Below are 20,005 nucleotides of genomic sequence, written 5' to 3'. Positions count from 1 at the left end.
CACAGTCAGGCCCTAGTCATAGGAGAATAAAGCAGAGGCCCATTAAGCAGGACTAGTGTACAAGGTCAGGGCAGAGTGGGAATGACAGGGGTGGCCCCCACCTTAGCCTGAGCCTGTGTCAGCCATTCCAAAGTCTCTCTAGGGAAGATCAGCCCTGCTTTTGGGTTTAGAGAGGTGGCCCAAGTTGTGGGGAGAAGAGGGCACTGAGTGCCAGGAACTGAAAGTTTTTCCACCAAGAACCACCAAAGCTGTTGAGCCCTGTGCAGCTGTGAGCATGAAACCCTGAAGGGCAGGGTGCACAGTCTGAGGTTCAGAGAGAGGAAGGGGCTGTCCCTAAATCACCCTGGGCAGAGCTGGGACAGACCCACATTTTCTTCTTTAAGAAATTCTAATTTTACCTTGTTTTATTTTTAGCATTATAATCAACTTTTAAAATATGGGCAATATATTCACATGGTTCAACATTTTAAAAGTATAAAAGGGTTAACAGATGCTCCTTGACTTATGATGAGGTTATGTCCTCATAAAAATATCATAAGGTAGGCCGGGTGTGGTGGCTCACGCCTGTAATCCTAGCACTCTGGGAGGCCGAGGTGGGCGGATTGTTTGAGCTCAGGAGTTCAAGACCAGCCTGAGCAAGAGTGAGACCCTGTCTCTACTAAAAATAGAAAAAAAATTATATGGACAGCTATATGGACAGCTAAAAACATATATATATGCACATATATAAAAACATATATATATAGAAAAAATTAGCAGGGCATGGTGGTACATGCCTGTAGTCCCAGCTACTCAGGAGGCTGAGGCAGGAGGATTGCTCGAGCCCAGGAGTTTGAGGTTACTGTGAGCTAGGCTGATGCCACGGCACTCTAGCGCGGGCAACAGAGTGAGACTCTGTCTCAAAAAAAAAAAAAAATCATAAGGTGAAAATGCATTTAATACACTAACCTACCAAACATCATATCTTAGCCTAGCCTACCTGAAACATGCTCAGAACACTTACATTAGCCTACGGTTGGGCAAAACCATCTAATACAAGCCTATTTTATAATAAAGTGTTGGATATCCCATGCCATTTATTGAAGACTGTACTGAAAGTGAAAAACAGAATGATTGTATAGGTACTTGAAGTATGGTTTCTGCTGGGTGAGTATTGTTTCCACGCCATTGTAGAGCTGAAAAATCTTTAAGTCGAACCATCTGAAGTCAGGGACCATCCGTACAAGGAATGCTTCTTTCCCTTTCAATTTCCCAACCTCCAAATCTCCTTCTATAGACAACCAATTGTACTAGTTCCTTTGTGTTTCCATCCAGAGATGTTTTATGCATATATACCTATATGTCTATATTTATATCTAACTCTATTATCTCTTTCCCCCCTTTTACATAAATGTGGTACAGTAAGTCATCACTTAACAACGTTGATAGGTTCTTAGAAACTGTGACTTTAAGGAAAGCAACATACATCAGGTCCTTGAATAACATTGGTTCATTAAACTGTTGATGAGAAAAAAAAATGCTTTTGTTATATGTTGTTTCACTTAAAGGCAGTTTCCAAGAACCTATTGAGGATGCTAAGTGAAGACATTGTATATATTACACGCTGTTCTGCACCTTGCTTATTTTCATTTAATTTATCTTGTAAGGTTTTCCATATCAGTTTATAAAGAGTTTTGTCTTTTTAAAAAATGGCTGTATTGCTTTCCATTGCGTGCATAGACCATAATTTATTTATTCAGTCTCCTATTGATGGAAATTGAGGTTGCTCTTGTAAGCAAAGTGGCAATGAATAACCTTGTCCATCTGTCATTTCACACCTGTGAGACTACATCTCTTGGATAAATTACTAAAAGTGGAATTTCTGGATCAAATTGAGCCTTTTTAATTTTGAGAGATATTGATGAATTGCCTTCCAGAGAGGTTGAACAAATTTACAAAATTTATACTCCAACTGTAAGTTGTGACAATGTCTGTTTCTCTACACCTTACCACCTAGTGTGCCATTAACCTTTCCAGCCTTGGCCAGAATGATAATTGAAAATGGCATCCCAATGTGGATTTAAATATGTAATTCTCTTATTTTGAGTGTTATTGAGCACCTTTTCATACATGTAAAAGACATTTGTATTTCCGTGAACTCTCTGTTCATAACTTTTGCTGATTTTTTAAAATTGGATTAATTGGTTTTTTCTTATCAATTTGTAGGTGCTTTTTTATGTTTGAGGCAAAGTAGTCCTTTGTGAAGTGAGTTGCAAATATTTCCCTAAGTTTGTCTTTTGATTTTGCTTATGATGGGTTTTGCTATATGGGATTTTGTATTTTTATGCAGTCAAATTTATCAATATTTTCTTTTACGGATTTTGGGTCAAAGATACAAAGGCTTTCTTTCCCTGGGGCTACAAAAAAGTTTTCTCATGGTTTCTTCTAATTCTTTGTGACTTAACTTTTTTCAAACAAATATTTGATCCTTTTGAAAATTATCCTGGTTTAAGGTGCAAAGTGTACTTTTATTTTATTTTTCCCAGAGGACTACCCAGTGTTCTGAATACCATTTATTGAATAAACCATCTTTTTCCTTACCGATTTGAGATACCACTATTACGGTATAGTAAATTCCCATGTTTGGGGTTGAGCTGGAGAGGGCAGGCAGAGGGCATGGGGTCTGCAGGGAGGGACCGAGCTTGGCTGAGACACTAGAGGTTAGGGTGTGGAGGAGGAGACACAGGAGAGGCCACCTGGGAAAGGGAGGGACATGCGTGTGTGTGTGTGTGTGTGTGTGTGTGTGTGTGTGTGTGTGTGTGTGGCTGGTCCAGCGGAAGGAAGCACGGAGACAGGTATCTCAGGAGCTAACTAGGGGCTGCTGCAATTTGGGACGGGAAAGCACAGGGATTCTCCTTGCAGTAGTCTTCATTTCAGGTGTTTAATTCAGTCTGTCTCAGTAGTTAGGCTCCTCTGGCTTTCGTGGCTTTATATCTGCCACTCTATTCCAAAAATATGTCTCTACAAAGTGCATTTTGGAGTACTAACTCCTAGGTTGGCGTCTTACTATTTGATGTTTACTTTTATTTAAAAGTCTTCACATATCCTGTCTTCTGGAAGCAGGGACAAATACAGGAAAATGGAAATGTCTCCAATGGTAGCTGCCCAAGCCTTCCAGCCAGCGGTTCCACCGTGCCGGGGTCTCTCCCCTCCCACTCCTCTGCCCGCCCTCCAGCCGGGCCCCGCCCCTGCGTCCGCCTCTCCGACGGGCGGTTACCCGGCTCCTCCCCACGGCCCTGTGTCGCCCCTCGGAGAGCCGCTCCTGCTCTTGCCTGTGCTTTCTGGATCCCGAGTCCCCTTGAGAAGGCTACCTCCGTGGCCGCGGCACCAGCTCCATTGGTTGCACTGAATGGAGTGGCTCCCTGAGGCCTTGCAAGCTAGACAAGGGACAGGGCTCTGTCTTCTCTCTCTCTGCTTCTGCGTGCTGGCCGCTCATTTCAGAGAAGCCCCGAATGCAAAACCTAAGGCGGCCGGGAGTCCTGGGAACAGCGTCCTTGGGGAGGGGCCGGGCAGCCTCTCTAGGGGCAGCCCAGACCGTCAGGGTGGTGGGGTCCCTTCCACTAGCTCCGTCCGGGTGCCCGGGGTCCCGGAGGTTCCCGCTGGCCGGCTTTGCGTCGGCTCCGGCAGTTGCAGTGGCTGCTGGTGCCGCAGAGGGCGGGCCCGTGTGCAGGGAGACTGAGGCCGGCCTGCCCCCGCGAGCAGAGGGCCAGCTTCTAGGGATCAGGAAGGGGAGGGTGGCCCAGAAGCGCTCCTAGGTGTCCGTCCCGCCCACGTCTCCAGCCATCCTCAGGCCCCACTCTGGTGCCTGGACAACCACAGCAGCCCGCCCGGGCCCTTCCCTTAATGCCCCGCTGCCATCCCCAGCGCCCCTGCAGGACCCCGCCCGGCTCGGGCCTCACGGGAGTCGGGTTCCCCTGCAGTGAGGCGCGGACTCCTCAGACGCCCAGGCCTTGTGGGCTGGCCCCAGGCTGCCTCTGCCCCCGGAGTTTTATCAAGCCTTCCTCCAACAGGCTGTCCTGACTTCCTCAGCAGTCTGTGACCTTCTCCCCTCGTCTTCCCTGGCACCGAGTGGCACCCACCCCGTCCTGCGTCCCTCATGTTTTCCTGTCTCACCTGGCCTGTGGGCGTTCACCTCCTGCAGGGCTGGCGCCTGTGCTCCTCAGTGCCGGGTCTCTAGGGGAAGACCAGGGGGATGTGACTCAGGGCCTGGGGGCGACCCTTTTCCTCACCTGGAGGTTCTCCCGCCCTTAAAACTTGGAGAATGTGGCTTTGATTTTATCAAGGGAGTGAGTAGATTCTTTTGGAGAAGTGATTGGCTTCTTTCTCATTGGGTCCTGAGGGACTATATTTTGTTGGAGAAAAAAAAATTAAATACAGAAATTCTTTGTTACAGCAAAGAATACTGTAACAAATACCATTGCACTTGTTACCTAGAATTAACAAATGCTAATGTTTCTCAGTGTCACTCCAGAAAACATGAAGATGAAATTGAAGCTTTCCTTGTGTGCCAGCTCCCATTTCTCCCTGGGGGCGAACGCTCTCATGAACTTGGTGGATATCTTTCGTGTTCATGCTTATACAATTTTATTACATCTCGATGTCTCCTTAAGCAGTAGAGTTTGTATACACAGTATGAAACAGTACGTATCAATCTGCAGTTCTGTTTTCATTTAGCATTATATTTTGAGGTCTATCTTTCTGTGTATATTAATATGTACAGTTCTAGCTCATTTAACTTTTGTATAGTATTCTATCATGTGAATATAACCACATTTTATTTTTCTATTTCCTAATCAATGGATGTTTGATTTTCACTGTTTTTTGTAACCAATGCTATCTTGAACATCCTTTTATGTGTCTCCATGGGCACACATGTAGGAGTTTGGGGCTATAATTTTAGGGCATAGGGCATATACATTTCTACTTGATTTTGTCAAGTGTTTGGACCAATTTATGATACAGATAACAGTGTCTGCAAGTTCCTTTTTCCCTTGTCTTTACCAAACCTTGATATTATCCAACTCTGTTAGGTTTTGTTATTTTGTTGGGAGGTGGAATGAGGAGCAGCATTTTTCAAAAATTGAAAAATGAGAGATTCCGTCTTGGCACGGACTCATCAGGTTAGAGTTAGGGGTTGGGGGTTAGGGGATATTTGGGGATACTACCGTGTATCATCTTCACAGATCAGAGGTGAGGTATTGCTTTCTTGGGTGCATCGAGCCAGGATTCTGTCTGGGAGGGTCTTATGCATGAGTTGGGGAGACATGCTCGAGTAGCTCACTGGTGTAACCTGTGTTCAAGGGGGCTGGAAATCAGGGGACAGTGGGCTCAGTCCTTGAGCCCGGAGCAGGGTGGTAGGACATAGCAAGAGTAGGAGCACAAAGGGAGATACCCCGGGATGGGATTAGGTATGGGGAAGATGCCAGCAACATGGCTGAGAAATAAACTGAGGATCAAGACCTGAGGCAAGAAGACAGGATAATAGGAAGCTGTCTCTTAGGATATCCTTTTCTTTTGTTAAACCATGCCACATGTGTACTTGCTGTATGTCATAAAGGATGTTCCTGGTGTCTGACACATATAATAAATCTGTGTCCTATATGGTGATATAGTATAATAATAGTAGTGATAATTATGGATTGCTTACGATGTGCCAGGAGCTAAGTGCTTTACCTACGTTAATTTATTGAATTCTCACAATGTCCCTAAGGGGGTAGACACTCAAAACACACTGTTCTAAAGTAAAGACTCTTAAGCACACAGGGCTTCATTAATTTGGCCAAAATCACACACCCAGAGAGTCTCAAAGCAAGCTGGCTCCAGCATCCACATCATCGTCCTGAATAATGCTGCTGAACAAAGCAGGAAATGAATGAATAAGTCACTATTCCTAATTTCAGTTCTGTTTTTGAATTTCATTTCAAGTAGGGAGTCAGGATAAGTTAACAGTTTAATTAACATTTATAATCTAGCCAAGCCATTTAACTTAGACATGGAAACAGTCAATTTTGTGGATAGAGGTATAAAGAAAAACATAAAAACTGTAAAACAGAAAAACTGTTTGAGCCTTGTATTTTCTTTCTGTGATCTTTAGTTTGCATCATGTTTTAGCTAAGGCATACAACAGGTTGCAGAGTAAAATAGTCAATCAATCATCTGAGTTTCATTTCTCATATATGACTCAGCTTTCTCCAGTCCTGCCCCAAATGCACACACACACACACACACACGTGCACACACACACACTCCCCCCCCCACCTCTCTCTCTCTGAATTAACTGGTAAAAAGGAAAATCAGCATTATGTAACTCTTTTTTTCAAATGAAAAGTGGAAAACAATAATCTGGATTTTTTCCCCTAGCTGAAACTAAACATTCCTTCAAGGATTTGGAAACATCTGGGCAGCTGTCTGGATTTTCTTATTTTTGTCTGGCTCAGCCTGGTCTTGGCTTCCAGGAGATTCATACCTGAGGGAGGCAGCCCCACCTCTGAGAAAGCTGCCAGGGTGTCTGTGGGGGGATCCTGACCCCCACACCCAGTGGTGGCAGCGGCAGCAGGTCGAGGTAGAGCCATCTCTGTCCTGGCGCCTGCAGTTCTGGTGACTCATGAACGATCATTTTACTTTTCTCTGAAGAAGCAGGGATGAAGAATTTCCGAGTCTGTTTATCTTCTTGCCGTCCCTCCCCTTTAGGACAACTGCCTCATGGTGAATCTTTAATTTAAAGAAAATGGATGTTTCCCTCTGGCCTGAGAGCTGGGGATTCTTATCAAAAGTGACATTAAAAAAGTGCCAGACTGGCCTCCTTCCTCTTTCCGGCCCATCCTTCATTGCCGCTGCCTGCCTCCATCACTGTCTCCCGTCTCCAGATCTGTCTCCACTTCCTGGGTCCCCGGAGAGAAAGCATGAGCTCATTGTTTTCCAGTGGAAAACCAGATCTGGTCTCCTTCTCACCTCGTTTGCCTGTCAGAGCCTGGAGAGGGATGATTCTCCCACCCGCTGCGACTGGCCTGGAGGAGGGCACTGAGTGGTCTGTGCCCTGGCGTGGGGCAGCTCAGGCGCTGAACTCTCCCAGAGGCCATTAGGGATGTGTTGGGAATAAGGGAACAGATTATTTACTACACCCCAGGCGGTAATTTAAAGCCATAACTTACCTTCTCATTCTTTCCCAAGCCGTCTGTTTCAGGCTGGAAAATACATGAGCGAAGTGGGAAAAAAGCAGCCAAAAGCTAGCAGGCAGGATGGGCCTCGAGGGGCCAGCACAAGGACAGCTCATTCTTTATTTCCTTTTGTAAGGAAGCGACTGTGCAGTGACATAAAAAAAAAAAATCCTGTATAAAACATGCAAAAACACTCAGAAAAGGGGCAAAGACATTCAGAATCCAGCAATGAAGAGATCAGGGTACAAAGGTGGTAGCTCCTACAAAAGATGAGATGAGGTTTTAGCACAGCAGATTATGCGATGCTTTAGTCGAGGGAAAGAGTCTCTTGAGAAAGTAATGAAAAGGACCTGGTTAGCAAACGGGACGGGAAGCCAGAGGAAGGGAAGCCATGCGATATGGGGTAGCTTGGGGGAACACCTATGTCACTGGTAATGGGAGAGGTGCACGGTGGCTGCCCAGCATCGAGGACACATTTGTGTTTCTTCAGTGAGGTGTTGACCACCAGGTGATGTGGAAGGACAGAGAGGAGCAGGACAGGTGGATTTTGCAGCGGGGCTGTCCTGTTTACGAAGGGAGACAGGATGATCAGAGGGAGCCCGGAATCCAAAGTGCTGCGAGCCTGGAGGCCAGGGACCGGTGTCCAGATTTTCAACAGAAGAGAGCAAGCACTACCAGGGGATTCCGTGCACACAGACAAGCAGCCCACTTAGAGAGAGTGCCGGAAAACCGTCCAAAGGGCTTATTAAACAGATGGTAGGTGAGCTCTCAGCACGCGGTCGGTGATGCCGAGAGAGCAAACAAGCCCTGCCGAGCTGACCTCATTCCCTTTTTGGATACAGTTCTTAGATAGGTTGATGGGAGGGAAGAGTGTGGGCAAGGTCTCTCATGACATCCGGGTGGACAACATGGGACGGGGGCTGGGCGAGGCAGATCAGGGAGCCGAGTTCACGGCAGACAGAGCGATCACACCAAAGAGCTCTCTCACGATGGCTTGATTTCTGTCTGGTCACAAGGAGATTTTGTGTGTGTGCTTGGGCAGAGTTCTGCCGTCAACTCCGCCCTGTGGAAGGATTTTAGCAATGGCTTGGCGAGCATGGGATGGCCTGCTGATGGAGCATGTGGGACTAATTGCTAATTTGTAGAATGACAGGATCACGATCCAAAAATTTCTTCAGGGGCTGGAACAAACAGAAGATACTACACTGAGGTAACAAACCAAACTATAAAAAACATCCCAAAATGAGAAAATACAGCTGCCCAAGCTCATGAAAGGGGCAGAATTGGCTTAACAGCTTTGTTGGAGGGAACCACTTCAGCGGCGTCCCCTCTGGGTGACTAGCCCTGGGACGAGGCTGCCCACAGAGCTAACAGGGAGCCAGACCACATGGCCAGAGCTGTGACATCCAGACCCGGGAGCTTGGAGCCCTGCTGGCTTTGCACGGGTCTGAGCAGGTGTGGGGGTGGCTGTGGTCAGTGCTCCGTGTGGCACTGGGAGAGGTTCTGACCCACAGATCGAACTGCGAAGATGACCAGCGTGGAGCTGGGTTTTTGTGACCCTGTGGTGAGGGGAACCTGGAAGTGTTCAGCTGGAAAAAAAGGAGACTAGGGGTGGGGAAGGGCATGAGAGTTGCCTTTAAATATTTATGTTCTCTTTATGGGGGTGGGACATGCATCTCCAGAGGTGTAACTAATAAATGATGTGAGTGTTTATTGAACGCTCACCGTGGAGCAGGTTTCTCATGGGTTATCTCATTTTTTCCTCATCAGTCTTAGGAGGTGTGTGCTATTACTATCAGCATTTTGTAGATGAAGAAATAGAGGCTTTGAGAGGGTGAGTAACTCGCCCAAAGGCCCCTGCTGGTAAGTGGCTTGTCCTTGGAGAGGGGACAGGGCGGTGGCTGAGACTTAGATATCAGCTGTGGGGCTAGCAAACACGGAGCTCTCCCCCACCACTGCACTCTGTCACTGCGGAGCTATCTTCTCGCCAGCCTGTTTGGGAAGCTGCGGAAGCAAACGTTTTGTCTCACTCTGGTAAGAACAGCAGAGTCTGTAGATGCTGAAAATCCCTGCAAATGGAAAAGTTTTGTTTTTATGTCTCCGATAGAAAACCTTGGAAGGTCTCTCACATTTCTTTCAGAAGAGCTTGATTTTCCCCAATTTCTTTTCACATGTGTGGTGTAGTGTGCTTAGGAGTGTGTTGGGTGGGTTTGAATCCCACCTCTGCTACCTGAAAGCTATGCGTTTGGGAGCAGGATACTTCTCTAAGCTTCTCTGTCTTGATCTATGAAAGGCAGGTAGTAACAGTGCCTAATTTTTAGGATGAAATGAGCAAATGAGTACTAAAGTTCTTTGTACGGTACCTAACCCACAGAACATATCATTAAACAGAAGATATTGTTAAAATGAATAATACTCAAAGCACCATTTGGCCATCAAGAGTACAAAGATGACAAACACAAGCTCCTCTATCTCAGAGCTTTTGCTGTAGATGGAAATATACGATTAAGATACAAATAACTGTGTTATAATAGTTACTAGCAGAAGGTATTCACGGGCAGGGTGAGGGGGTCAGAAGTGTGGTGATGGGGTGGATGGGGATTGACAGTTTTTGAAAATGAAGTTCTGTGTGTGTAATCAGGAGGTCCCCTGAGCACTGCTCGGAATAAACATTTATGTAACATGGAATGGAAAGAAATTAAATATTTAGGATTCAGAGTATGCAATGCATACTAAACAACATTAAAAGGCTGTGCTGATACCATAGCACAAAAAACAAAGCATACAAAATGGAATGCATTTCAAAGCATTAAAAATACAAACGTAGATAACACTTTCCCTCAGTATGAAGAAAATAAAACATTCTTTCTGGCTGGGCCTGCAGTAGCTATAAGCTTTGCAAACCCTTCAGCTCAGAACATCTGGGAGGAGCAGAAGGCGCTAAAGAGAAGACATGGGGGAGGCGGGGTGGGGAGACTTCTTGAAATAAGCTTTTGTGAAGAGTTGCCTCTTAAGCAGGCAGAGGTCTTGTCAACATCGCTGGTCAGTGGAGGTTGCCTCCTTCATCTCTTCATGCTTCTGCTCCACTTGGGGAAGACCAGTGGGGGTTGTGGCGGGTGTGGGAACCACCGGCCCAGTCTGCCCTCCTTGAACCCCTGGAACATTCCTGGTTTGCTTCCTGCCCTTTCATTACCACCAAGGATCTGCTTCTAATCTCAAACCTTTAGCCCCCTGAACTCTTGTGTTCCTCCACCCCCATGCTTGTGGTCTTCTAAAGAATTCAACATGATAATGCTAATAAATCTGATAGATGTCCTTCCTAATCTGCTAAAGTAAATTCTCCCTGCTTCCTCTCCCTGCTAAGATATAATTTTAACTTTTTTCTTTTTTGGGAAAATGCTCTTTAAAGAGGAGATGAAGTCCAAGGCTTAATGTTCTAACTGGTTTCATCTTTTTTTGTTGGTGGTGTTCAATTTTTTTTCCCATGTGCTCTTTCTACTTTTGATTTAATCTTTCATTTATTAAACGCAGAGAACTAGCCGGGCCTTGGGCCAGAAAGACTAAGAACTGTCAGCCCAGTGGGCGAGACAGAGGCCAGCTCCTAAGGGCTGACACTGTGGCGGGCAGAGGCCAGGGCATGGCAGCAGCAGACCCCATGCGGCACTGTGGAAATGAGCAGCACACAAGACGTGGGCGATGTCCCTTCCCTCCTCTCCTCCTTCATCAACGGGTGTCTTGAGTTCCTTCCATGGACAAGGCACTGTGGCTGCAAAAATAATCCCTGTTCCCAGTAAACCCTCCACCAAGCAGTGAATTTTTACAGCTGTGGTGTCTGAAACTGCTGCACTCACCTGAAAAGCACCAGACCTGGGGTTAGAGAGGCCTAAACTTGCATCCCACCTTTTCTCCTTGCTGGCCGAGTGGCTCTGGAGAGGGCCTTCATCCGTCTACACTCCCTCTTCAGCCAAGCAGGGCCAGTACTACGATAGTTCTGTTGCGAGGACGCCATGTGGTAGCATGCAGGCATCTGGCATGTGGTGGGCATTGAATAGTGTTTGTTTGTTTAAAAAAGGAACTCTGGGATGAAGGAAACACACGGACTCTCAGAAGTAGACCAGTAGTCCATCCCTGTGTCTGTAGGATGCATGAATATCAAGAGAGGAAAAGAATATGGAGAAACTGAAAGGAAAAAAGAAAACTTGCCTCATTCACAGGTGCCGACATGACCCTTCAGAGTGAGCTCGGGACTAGACTGTACCAACTCCCTTTACTTGTTCCGCCGGCACTGTTTGCACACGTGTAAACCATGTGCACTGCTCTCCCCCAGGTTGTCCTTCTCAGTCTGGGTGCTCCCAGAAGTCGAGCCTGAGGCAGGGACTGTGGGGCAGGCAGGTGGGAGGAGGGAGAGAGGGAGACAGGACGGGCACCGGGGCCTCCGAGTCACTGCGCAGAGGGCACCTCCTCAGCGTCCTCCCACAGGGCGGGGAGGGCGCTGTCTGACTCTTACCCCCTTGGTGGACAGCTGCTCTTGGGGTCTTAGCCCTCCTGCACTGCCACAGGCTGCTTGGCGTGGGCTCAGTGGCCTTGTGAAACCAGCAAGGGCGGGAGACCTGGTGGGTGCTGTCCGCTTGCCCGGGAGCAGCCCCTGCCGCTGCAGCGGGAATCGGAGGCTGACTGCGCTGGTTCTGTCTGCAGAGAGTCCAGACTCGTTGAAGGCATTGTACAAACGCAGCTTGTGGGGTGGGGCATTCAACCCGAGGTTGCTTTGCTGGTGGATCCCAGACATGGCTTTGGAAAAGATAGCATTTGCAGTCATTATTTAATTTACCTGGTAGATCATTTGATCAAATAACAAACCCTGGTTACCTATTTTTCATTCATCCAAATATATATTGAGGGCTTGCTGTGTGCCCATTGCTGTGCCTGGCCCTGGGGGTAGAATGTAAACAAGAGACATGGTATCTGTATTTTTTTTTTTTGAGATAGGGTCTCGCTCTGTTGCCTAGGCTAGAGTGCAGCGGTACAATGACAGCTCACTGTAACCTTAAACTCAAGGGATCCTCCTGCCTCATCCTCCCTAGTAGCTGGGACTATAGGTGCATGTCACCAAAGCCAGCTAATATTTCTATTTTTTGTAGAGATGGAATCTCACTATGTTGCACAGGCTGGTCTCGAACTCTTGGGCTCAAGCAATCCTCCTGCCTTGGCCTCCCAAAGTGCTGGGATTATAGACATGAGCCACTGTGCCTGGCCAGTTTCTGATTTTGATGAACTGCAGTCCAGTGCTAGAAACTGCTCTTTGAATAAAAAGGATCTGGAGTCAAAGGAAAGTCTGCATGCTGTAACTGTCCGTTTTTTGGGGGAGTCACAACGTATGTTAAAAACTCTTAAAGTCCTATAATAGGTAAACCTTTTACATTTTGTCTAACCCAGTTTTTCCTAAATACATTTGACTATCACATACTGAGCCCACCTCATCACTTTTAAAGTGAGGGCTGGGAGCACTTCTCGTGTTCTGATTTTTCCTTGGCCCCCCCCCCCGTCAGCGCCAGGCGCAGCTGTGAGGTTTGCCTTTGGAGCGTGTCCTCCACTTCCCTCAAGAGCCACCTTGAATCCTTCAAGCACTTCTCTAGGGGTCTCTGTAGCTCTCTATAGGGGTCCTTCTGGAGGAAGGGGGTTTGGGATCTCATTCACACTTCAGTGCTAGTGACTCAGAGCTACTCCTTCAGACTTATTTAAAAGAGCTTTAAAAATGGGTATCAAAGAGAGCAATATTTGGCTCTGTTATCGGGATTTAAAGTACCACAGGACTTGTTTAGGGAAGATAATTTTAAATGGGGTAGGTTGGATCCTAGCACGGCCTTAAAATCGCCATGCCTGAGAAGGGTCCTGCTGAATATATATTACCCTCAAGTGATGCACTCCTTCTTTGACAAGTACTTGGGAAACTCTTGTGACAGGAAAACAGCCTGCTGGCATTGCCATAGGTGTGACTGGACTCCAGAATTCAGTGTCAGTGCACCTGGGTCTCTGTGCCATCCCTGGCACTCCCCACCCCTAGTCTCTGTTTCCTTATATGTTCAATCTCTTGCTCTACCAGCCTCCTAGGGCTACTGTGCATGAAAATTTATACTCTATAGACATAAATCTGTGTTTATAGCATGATGTAAACATTTTACTAATATTATTTCTGACTTCCTGTGTTCTCATCCCCTTAGAATAGTCTTAGGGCAGCAGTGGAAAATAACTAATGTTTATTGAGCACTTACTCTGTGCAGGGACCTCACTTAGCACTTGATGGGAGTGATCATGCTGTGCCTTGGGTCTTGAAGGACTTGAGATGGAGAAAAAGGAATGACACAGTCTCTTCTCATTCCCGGTTCCCTGTGTCTCCTTTTGCCACTCTGGGCTTTGAGAGGTGGAGGTTTGGGAAGGAAGAATGTGCCAGAATTGGACTAAGGCAAAGCTGGAGTGGTGTGTTTGGGAGGGGAGGAGGGCGGGGAGGTGTGAGAGGAAGAAGATTGGAGAGAGAGGAGTGAGCTGGGTACTGCATTTGCCCCTCCGATCGGGGCTCTGCCTTCTGTACCTGCTCAAGTTCCCAGAGGCTGACCGGCCCTCCGGCTCCAGTCTGGGATCTGCTACTGGGAGGAACTAGCAGGAGATTGAAGGTGGGAGCAGAGACAGGTTGGATGTTTCTTCCCTGCCACCTCACTGCAGGTTGGCTGTGACCCTCTGCCAAAGGCTGGTTGCCCTCTCTCTACAGGGCCACCTCCATGTTCTGGTGACAGCTCCCTCCACTGCCCATGCAAGCCTCGGGGTTATACCAGCTCCTTGTGTTGCCAGCCCCAGGTCTCCCACACCACCCTTCACTGGTCTCTTTATACTCTGTGCTCGGCTTTGGAAATTGTTCCCCCTCTTTTTGTTGTTGTTATGGTAAGAATATTTAATGTAAGATCCACTCTCAACAGCTTTTTGAGTGTATAATAGTATTATAAACCAAGGGCACAAGGTAGTATAGCAGATCTCTTATTCATCTTGTATAGCTGACACTTTATACCTGTTTAACAACGACTCCCCATTTCTGCTGCCCCAGCCCCTGGAAACTACCATTCTACTCTCTGCTTCTATGAGTTTGACTATTTTAGATAGCTCATACAAGTGGAATCACGCAGTATTTGCCCTTCTGTGACTGGCTTATTTCACTTAGCATAATGTCCTCTAGGTTCATCTATGGTTGTCAAATACAGCAAGATTCCTTTTTTTTTTTTAAGGCTGAATAATATTCTGTTGTATGTATATACAGCGTTTTCTTTCTTCATTCATCCGCCAGTGGGCATTTAGGTTGTTTCTATGTCTTGGCTGTTGTGAATAATGCTGTAGTGAACCCAGCAGTGTAGATCTCTTAGAGATACTGACTTCAGGTGCTTTGGGTATGCCTAGAAGTGGAATTGCTGGATCATATGGTAGTTCTATTTTTAATTTTTTAGGGAACCTTCATACTGTGCTCTGTAGTGGCTATACTAATTTACATTCCTACCAGTAGTGTGTGAAGGTTTCACTTTTTCCACCTCTTCGCCAATACTTGCTATTTTTCTTTCTTTTTGATAGTAGGAATCCTAACAGGTGTGAGGTGGTATCTTCTCTTGGTTTTGATTTGCATTTCCCGGATGATTAGTGATGTTGAGCATCTTTTCGTATACCTGTTGGTCATTTGAATGTAGTCTTTGGAGAAATGTCTGTTCAAGTCTGTTACCCCTTAATTGAATCAGGTTATTTGGTTTTTTGGTATTGAATTAAATTATCCTTTTTTGAAACTCTCCTCAGTTACCTGTTTGGGTGTCTCACCTGGCTTGCTGGGACCCTGACATGCGGGAGGCACCAGCTCAGAAGGCAGAGCATGAGCGAGGGTTTATAGCGTCCCGTGGGGGCTGCAGGAGGAAGCCTCCCCTTGGGCTGCCCCCGCTGAGGCTTCCCGAGAGAACGCTGAGACTCTGGGCTGGAATGCAGGAGTTTGGTGAAGATGGGTCTGACCTCTCCAGGTGAGGCCATGGCTTCTCCATTGCCTTCCAGGTAGCCCCCTGCACGATGTGAGGCAGGAAAACCTGTTTGTGTGAGGAAGCCCACGTTCTGGGCATACATATTTGGTGCCCAGATGGTGCCTGTATTTACAAAAGCCCAGCACACTGACAAGACCTGCAGACACATGGATAAATATTTTGCCTTTCTTCTTAGGCAATATTTGAATCTTTCAAATTTAATTGCTGTCAAAGGCAGGATGCTTGCGATCCCCGAGGCAAAGCAAATAGCGAGGGCCTCCAGCGAGGCTGTTCCTGGCAGGCTCCCTGGCAAGCCACCTGCAGGGCCTGTCCTGGCTTCTTGCTCTTGCTAAGTGTCAAGTGGCCTCTTCCCTCCCTGGCCGGTGGGCTGGAGGTGGGGGAAGCTAAGGGAGCTGGCTCCAGCCTGCCTGGAACCTGTGGCAATTCGTTGACTTTGTGTTGAGGCTGTGAGAATCTGAACTTAGCTAAGAAATTAGGTACTTTTCTAGGACACAAGTGAGTCACTGGTCTGGCCATCCCCTGTGGGATTTGGTTTTGTGCTCCAAGGCTGGGTCTGAGAGTGTTTTGTTTGATCTTGGAATTATTGCATGAAGGGCTGTTGCTAGCTCATATGGCATCTTTGTGCAAATCAGAGAAAGGTAGCGTCTGCCCCACCTCACCAAGGTGCAAGGCTTGGCAAGCAGAGCGGCAGCTGGATTTCAGCACTCAGGTATCCCTGGGAGGTACCCTCGTGCAGGGCACAACCTACCCAACTGTACATGTCCAAGGCAGTTGCTGCTGGTATTCTTGTTAGAACTGTCTACCCTTTATATCTTCTCCTTTCTTTTCTTCCTCTTTTTTTTTCTTCAAAAATCATTGACCTAGTTGTCTCTTGGATTACATTTACCAAGTACAGTGAGATACGGTTCTGTGATTATATGTGGTTTTCTTTTCTTTCTTTTTTTTTTGGAAGAATACAGATTAGCGTGATATATGTGGTTTTCTTCTACCTCACTGTGATTGGTAAACCTCTTCCCTGTCCAGACAGGGAAGAGATGTTTGCTGCAGACTCACAGAGTTCTGCAACAGTCCCCTCCTTTAATTCATTACATTTTAATTTGCCCCAATTATTTTAATTCCTCGAATGTAATAAAAGCAGTGGGATTCTTTGCCCACTCTGATCTTACGAAGGGCACCACATACTATTCATTCCTTTCCTCGAAGCACATTTTATTGGTGCTTACATTGTGCTAGGGGCTGGGGAGATAAAGACAAATGAACAAGACAACATCCCTGCCCTTGAGAAACTCATAATCTAGTGGGGGAGTGAGGCATGTAAACAGATAGATCACAGCGCAGTGGCGTTCGCTGCAGCAAGAGCAGAAGCACCGGGTCGGGGAGGGGAGAAGGGGAGCAGCCACGCTGTTGAACGGCCAGGGCTGGGTGCTGTTCCGGACGTGGGGAAGCCTTTGCTGAGGAGCTGCCATTTGAGCCACCTCTGAGGATGAGCAGGTGTTTATCAGGGGAAGAGATGCAGGAAGAGACTAGGTGCAAAGTCAGGGGTGGATATGGCATGTGGTTCAGGGAAGGCGGGAAGGTTGCCTGGCTGGAGCCTGGGATGTGTGAAGGTTGGGGCCCATGGGAGCTGGGGAGGGGCTGGGATGTTACGCCTGAGGAGCATGGGGTTTTTCCTGTGTGTAAAGAGGCCAGCAGATGCCTTTGTGCAGGGTATGAAGCCATCACATTTTCCTTTATGGCCTGGTGGAGGGGGCTTTCTGGTCACACAGTCCTGGGTTCTAATCCTGGCATTGCTACTTCCTTGGGTGAGTCATTTAACCTTCCCGAGCCCCCCTTTTTCTCATTTGTGACATAGGGATGACGAAGATAATAATGCTTACTTAACTGGGCTGTGCCCTGGGCAGCCTCAGCTGTTTTCTCCAGGGTCCTTATAAACATCTTCTCTGTGTGTGCCATGACATGAGTACAGCTGGAAATCACTCACCTGCAAAGCACTTCCTGAGTCTTTCCTACCTAGTAAGTCCTCTATAAATGTGTTTATAGAGGTTGTTTGTTGAGATAGGTCATTGCATTAGGACCACTGCAGAGGGAGTGGGAACAGAGAGGAGCGGCTGGACTCAAGGGACGTTTCTGAAGTAGAACTGGCAGAGTTTGGTGACCAGCTGGATGTCAGGAAGGAGGGGCACCATTCGGGAGGGGGTGGCTTGGGGATGGCTGCAGGAGTTATGATGCTGTAGACTGGATGGGAGGTGACGCTATTAACGGAAATTGTTAATGGAAATTGGAGTGTGGGGTTTGCGGTGTGGATTCAAGTTGAGGAAGTAGAGACTGTCTGGCAGAGTACCTTTTCAACAGGTTTTGCAAGTTAAGGAAGGAGGATGACAGGATGCAGGTGTGTGGAATGCTGGGGCTGTGTGAGGGGTTTCAGGATGCTAGTGGGCTACAGGGAAAGAGGCAGAGGAGCCGAAAAACTGAAGATACAGGAAAAGAGTGCATAGTGCTTTCCAGAACTTTGCCTCTTTGGACGGTGTCTGTCCCGTTGGAGGAGTGTCTGCCAATAACTGGCAACTGGGCAGTTGTCCAGATATGATTTACAATGAGGCATCAGTTTCATGAGGCACTGTCTAAATTATTGCACTTCACCAATTGCCAGGTTCCCTGCTGACAGTGGGCCAGGGGTCAAACAATTCAATCAGGTGCCACCAGTTATAAATTGAAAATCAGCGGGGTGCAAAATGGATTACCATCAAAATCCATTCAGGTGCAAAACCAGATTTCAAAACCCCTAACCTTTAAAAATCACCCCTTCCCTGATTCTTCACGATGCCCTGACATTGAGTTTTAATATCCCCCAGATAGGCAAGCATCAATAGAAATGCCTGCAGGAGACACAGAGTAACAAGGGAAGAGTTCATGATTGTGCCTTCCTTTTGGAATTTGCAAACACGGTGGATCTATGAATTAATATATTGGCAGTTCTGTTAGCTTCTCTAAGGCACCGGTTCTCAAATTTGAGCATGAACAAATCGCCTGGAGGGCTTATTCAAATCCAGATTGCCAGGCTCTACCTGATTCAGTAGATCTGGGGTTGGGCCTGAGAAGTTGCATTTCTAGCAAGTTCCCAAGGGATGTTCTTGGTATTGGGACCACACTTTGAGAATCTCTGCTCTAACATCTGAGAACGTTTTGATAATTTGACTAGCAAGTCACACTTTGATTAATAACAACTTATCATAAAGGTCTTATTGGACCAGGTGTTGAGTCTGCTAAGGGATCACAGTTTTGTCCAAGAAACCTCAAAAGAAACTGGTTCAAAGAGACAGACTGATTTGAGTGCTTTGTGTTCAGAGGTGACCCTGGGGAGGATGTAGAGAGGAAAGGCAAGAAGACCCCCCACCCCAGCTCACCATTCCAGAAGATTGTGCATGCTAAAAGAACAAATGACATCATTAAGGCCAAAGCCTGCTCTCTACTGGTCCCTGAGAGGAAATGTAAATGTCTTTTGATGCCAAACTTACTCTCTTAACTTGAAAGTTGATTTTCTTAAGAAGGTTAGACAAACATGGATACTACTTTCTCAGCAAGCTGCTCTGAGCCTAAACTTTGGCTCTTCCCACCTCTGCATGATCTCAGAAATGTATTTTTCTATCTAAATCAATGTTATTTGATTGTAGTTCTACTCTCTTGCTCTTTTTTACTTGAAGTTACTGCCTTGTATAAACTGTGGTTGTCACCAGGCCCAATATGAAACAAGTTCCTTTCTCCAAGGCAGAAACATGGATCCCAGAACTACTGCAGATGTGGTCACTGCCTCATTAACATTGGTTTCTCGTCTCTCTTTTCCAGGAGAAATTGAGCGATGCACATACATCAAATACCACTACTCCTCAGCCACCATCCCCAGAAACCTCACTTTCAACATCACGAAGACCATCCGTCAGGACGAGTGGCATGCCCTACGTAAGTACACCTAAGTCCCTTGGCCATGACTGTGCTGTGTTGTAACCTTAGGAGGGCTCGGAGGATAGGATGCCTCCTTCTGAGACCTGTGGACAGTCTCAGAACATTGTGGTGGTTCCTTAACATTGGAGTGCCAATATCTCTGGGTCAGAATTGCCTTGGTTGGTTTTGATTGCATTACAGATTTGGGGAGTTTGCTTCTAAAATTAAAACAACAACAACAACAACCAAAAACCAAAAGACAGCTAGCAGTCAGATAATTATCTTATTTCACTACCCTGGTAGGCATCTAACATTTCACCTACCTGGTTGACTAATAGCCATTTCTAGAGATATTAACCAGCACATGGGGACAGAGAGCTCATCCTAGGATTTAACTCCAGCATGTCTCCAGGTTGCTTGGAATATTACTGTGGTGACCTGTTAGTCCCTCGGGTTGTCATCTGTAAAGGGTGAGACCAGCTGCTGGTTGCAGACTGGCTCACATTGGGGATTTGCTTCTGGGTGGGTCACTAAGGGGTAGAATCTGGTTTCCACTTGCAAGTTTCTGTTTACCTTTGAATGATTTGTCTATGGGATCCTGATCCATATGCAATTATTTGGCAAAGATCAGAATATCTGCATCCATCGGTGAGGGACTTGCTTGGCTAGGGACCCTCAGAGACTTAAATTACAATGAGAGGGTGACTTAATGAGCAAACAGAGTTCGGTGGCTATTTTTACTCTTCTGCTTGGTGGGGATACATCGCCTGTCTGGCGGGAGAGCTCTCCTTCCCTGCAGGCACAGTGCCTCAT

General features: G+C 46.8%; 1 protein-coding gene across 1 annotated transcript in view; it reads left to right on the top strand.

The window, feature by feature from the left end:
* The window catches only part of TMEM178B (transmembrane protein 178B), a 339,984-nt gene that overhangs the window by 94,546 nt on the left and 225,433 nt on the right, over positions 1-20,005 (top strand). The window contains exon 2 of the mRNA XM_045564450.1: positions 19,097-19,210. Coding sequence (XP_045420406.1) covers positions 19,097-19,210 — 114 coding nt within the window. The remainder of the gene's footprint in view (positions 1-19,096; positions 19,211-20,005) is intronic.

The sequence above is a fragment of the Lemur catta genome, chromosome 11, assembly GCF_020740605.2.
Source record: "Lemur catta isolate mLemCat1 chromosome 11, mLemCat1.pri, whole genome shotgun sequence".
Classification (NCBI taxonomy): Eukaryota; Metazoa; Chordata; class Mammalia; order Primates; family Lemuridae; genus Lemur; species Lemur catta.
This window is presented reverse-complemented; position numbering and strand designations above follow the sequence as displayed.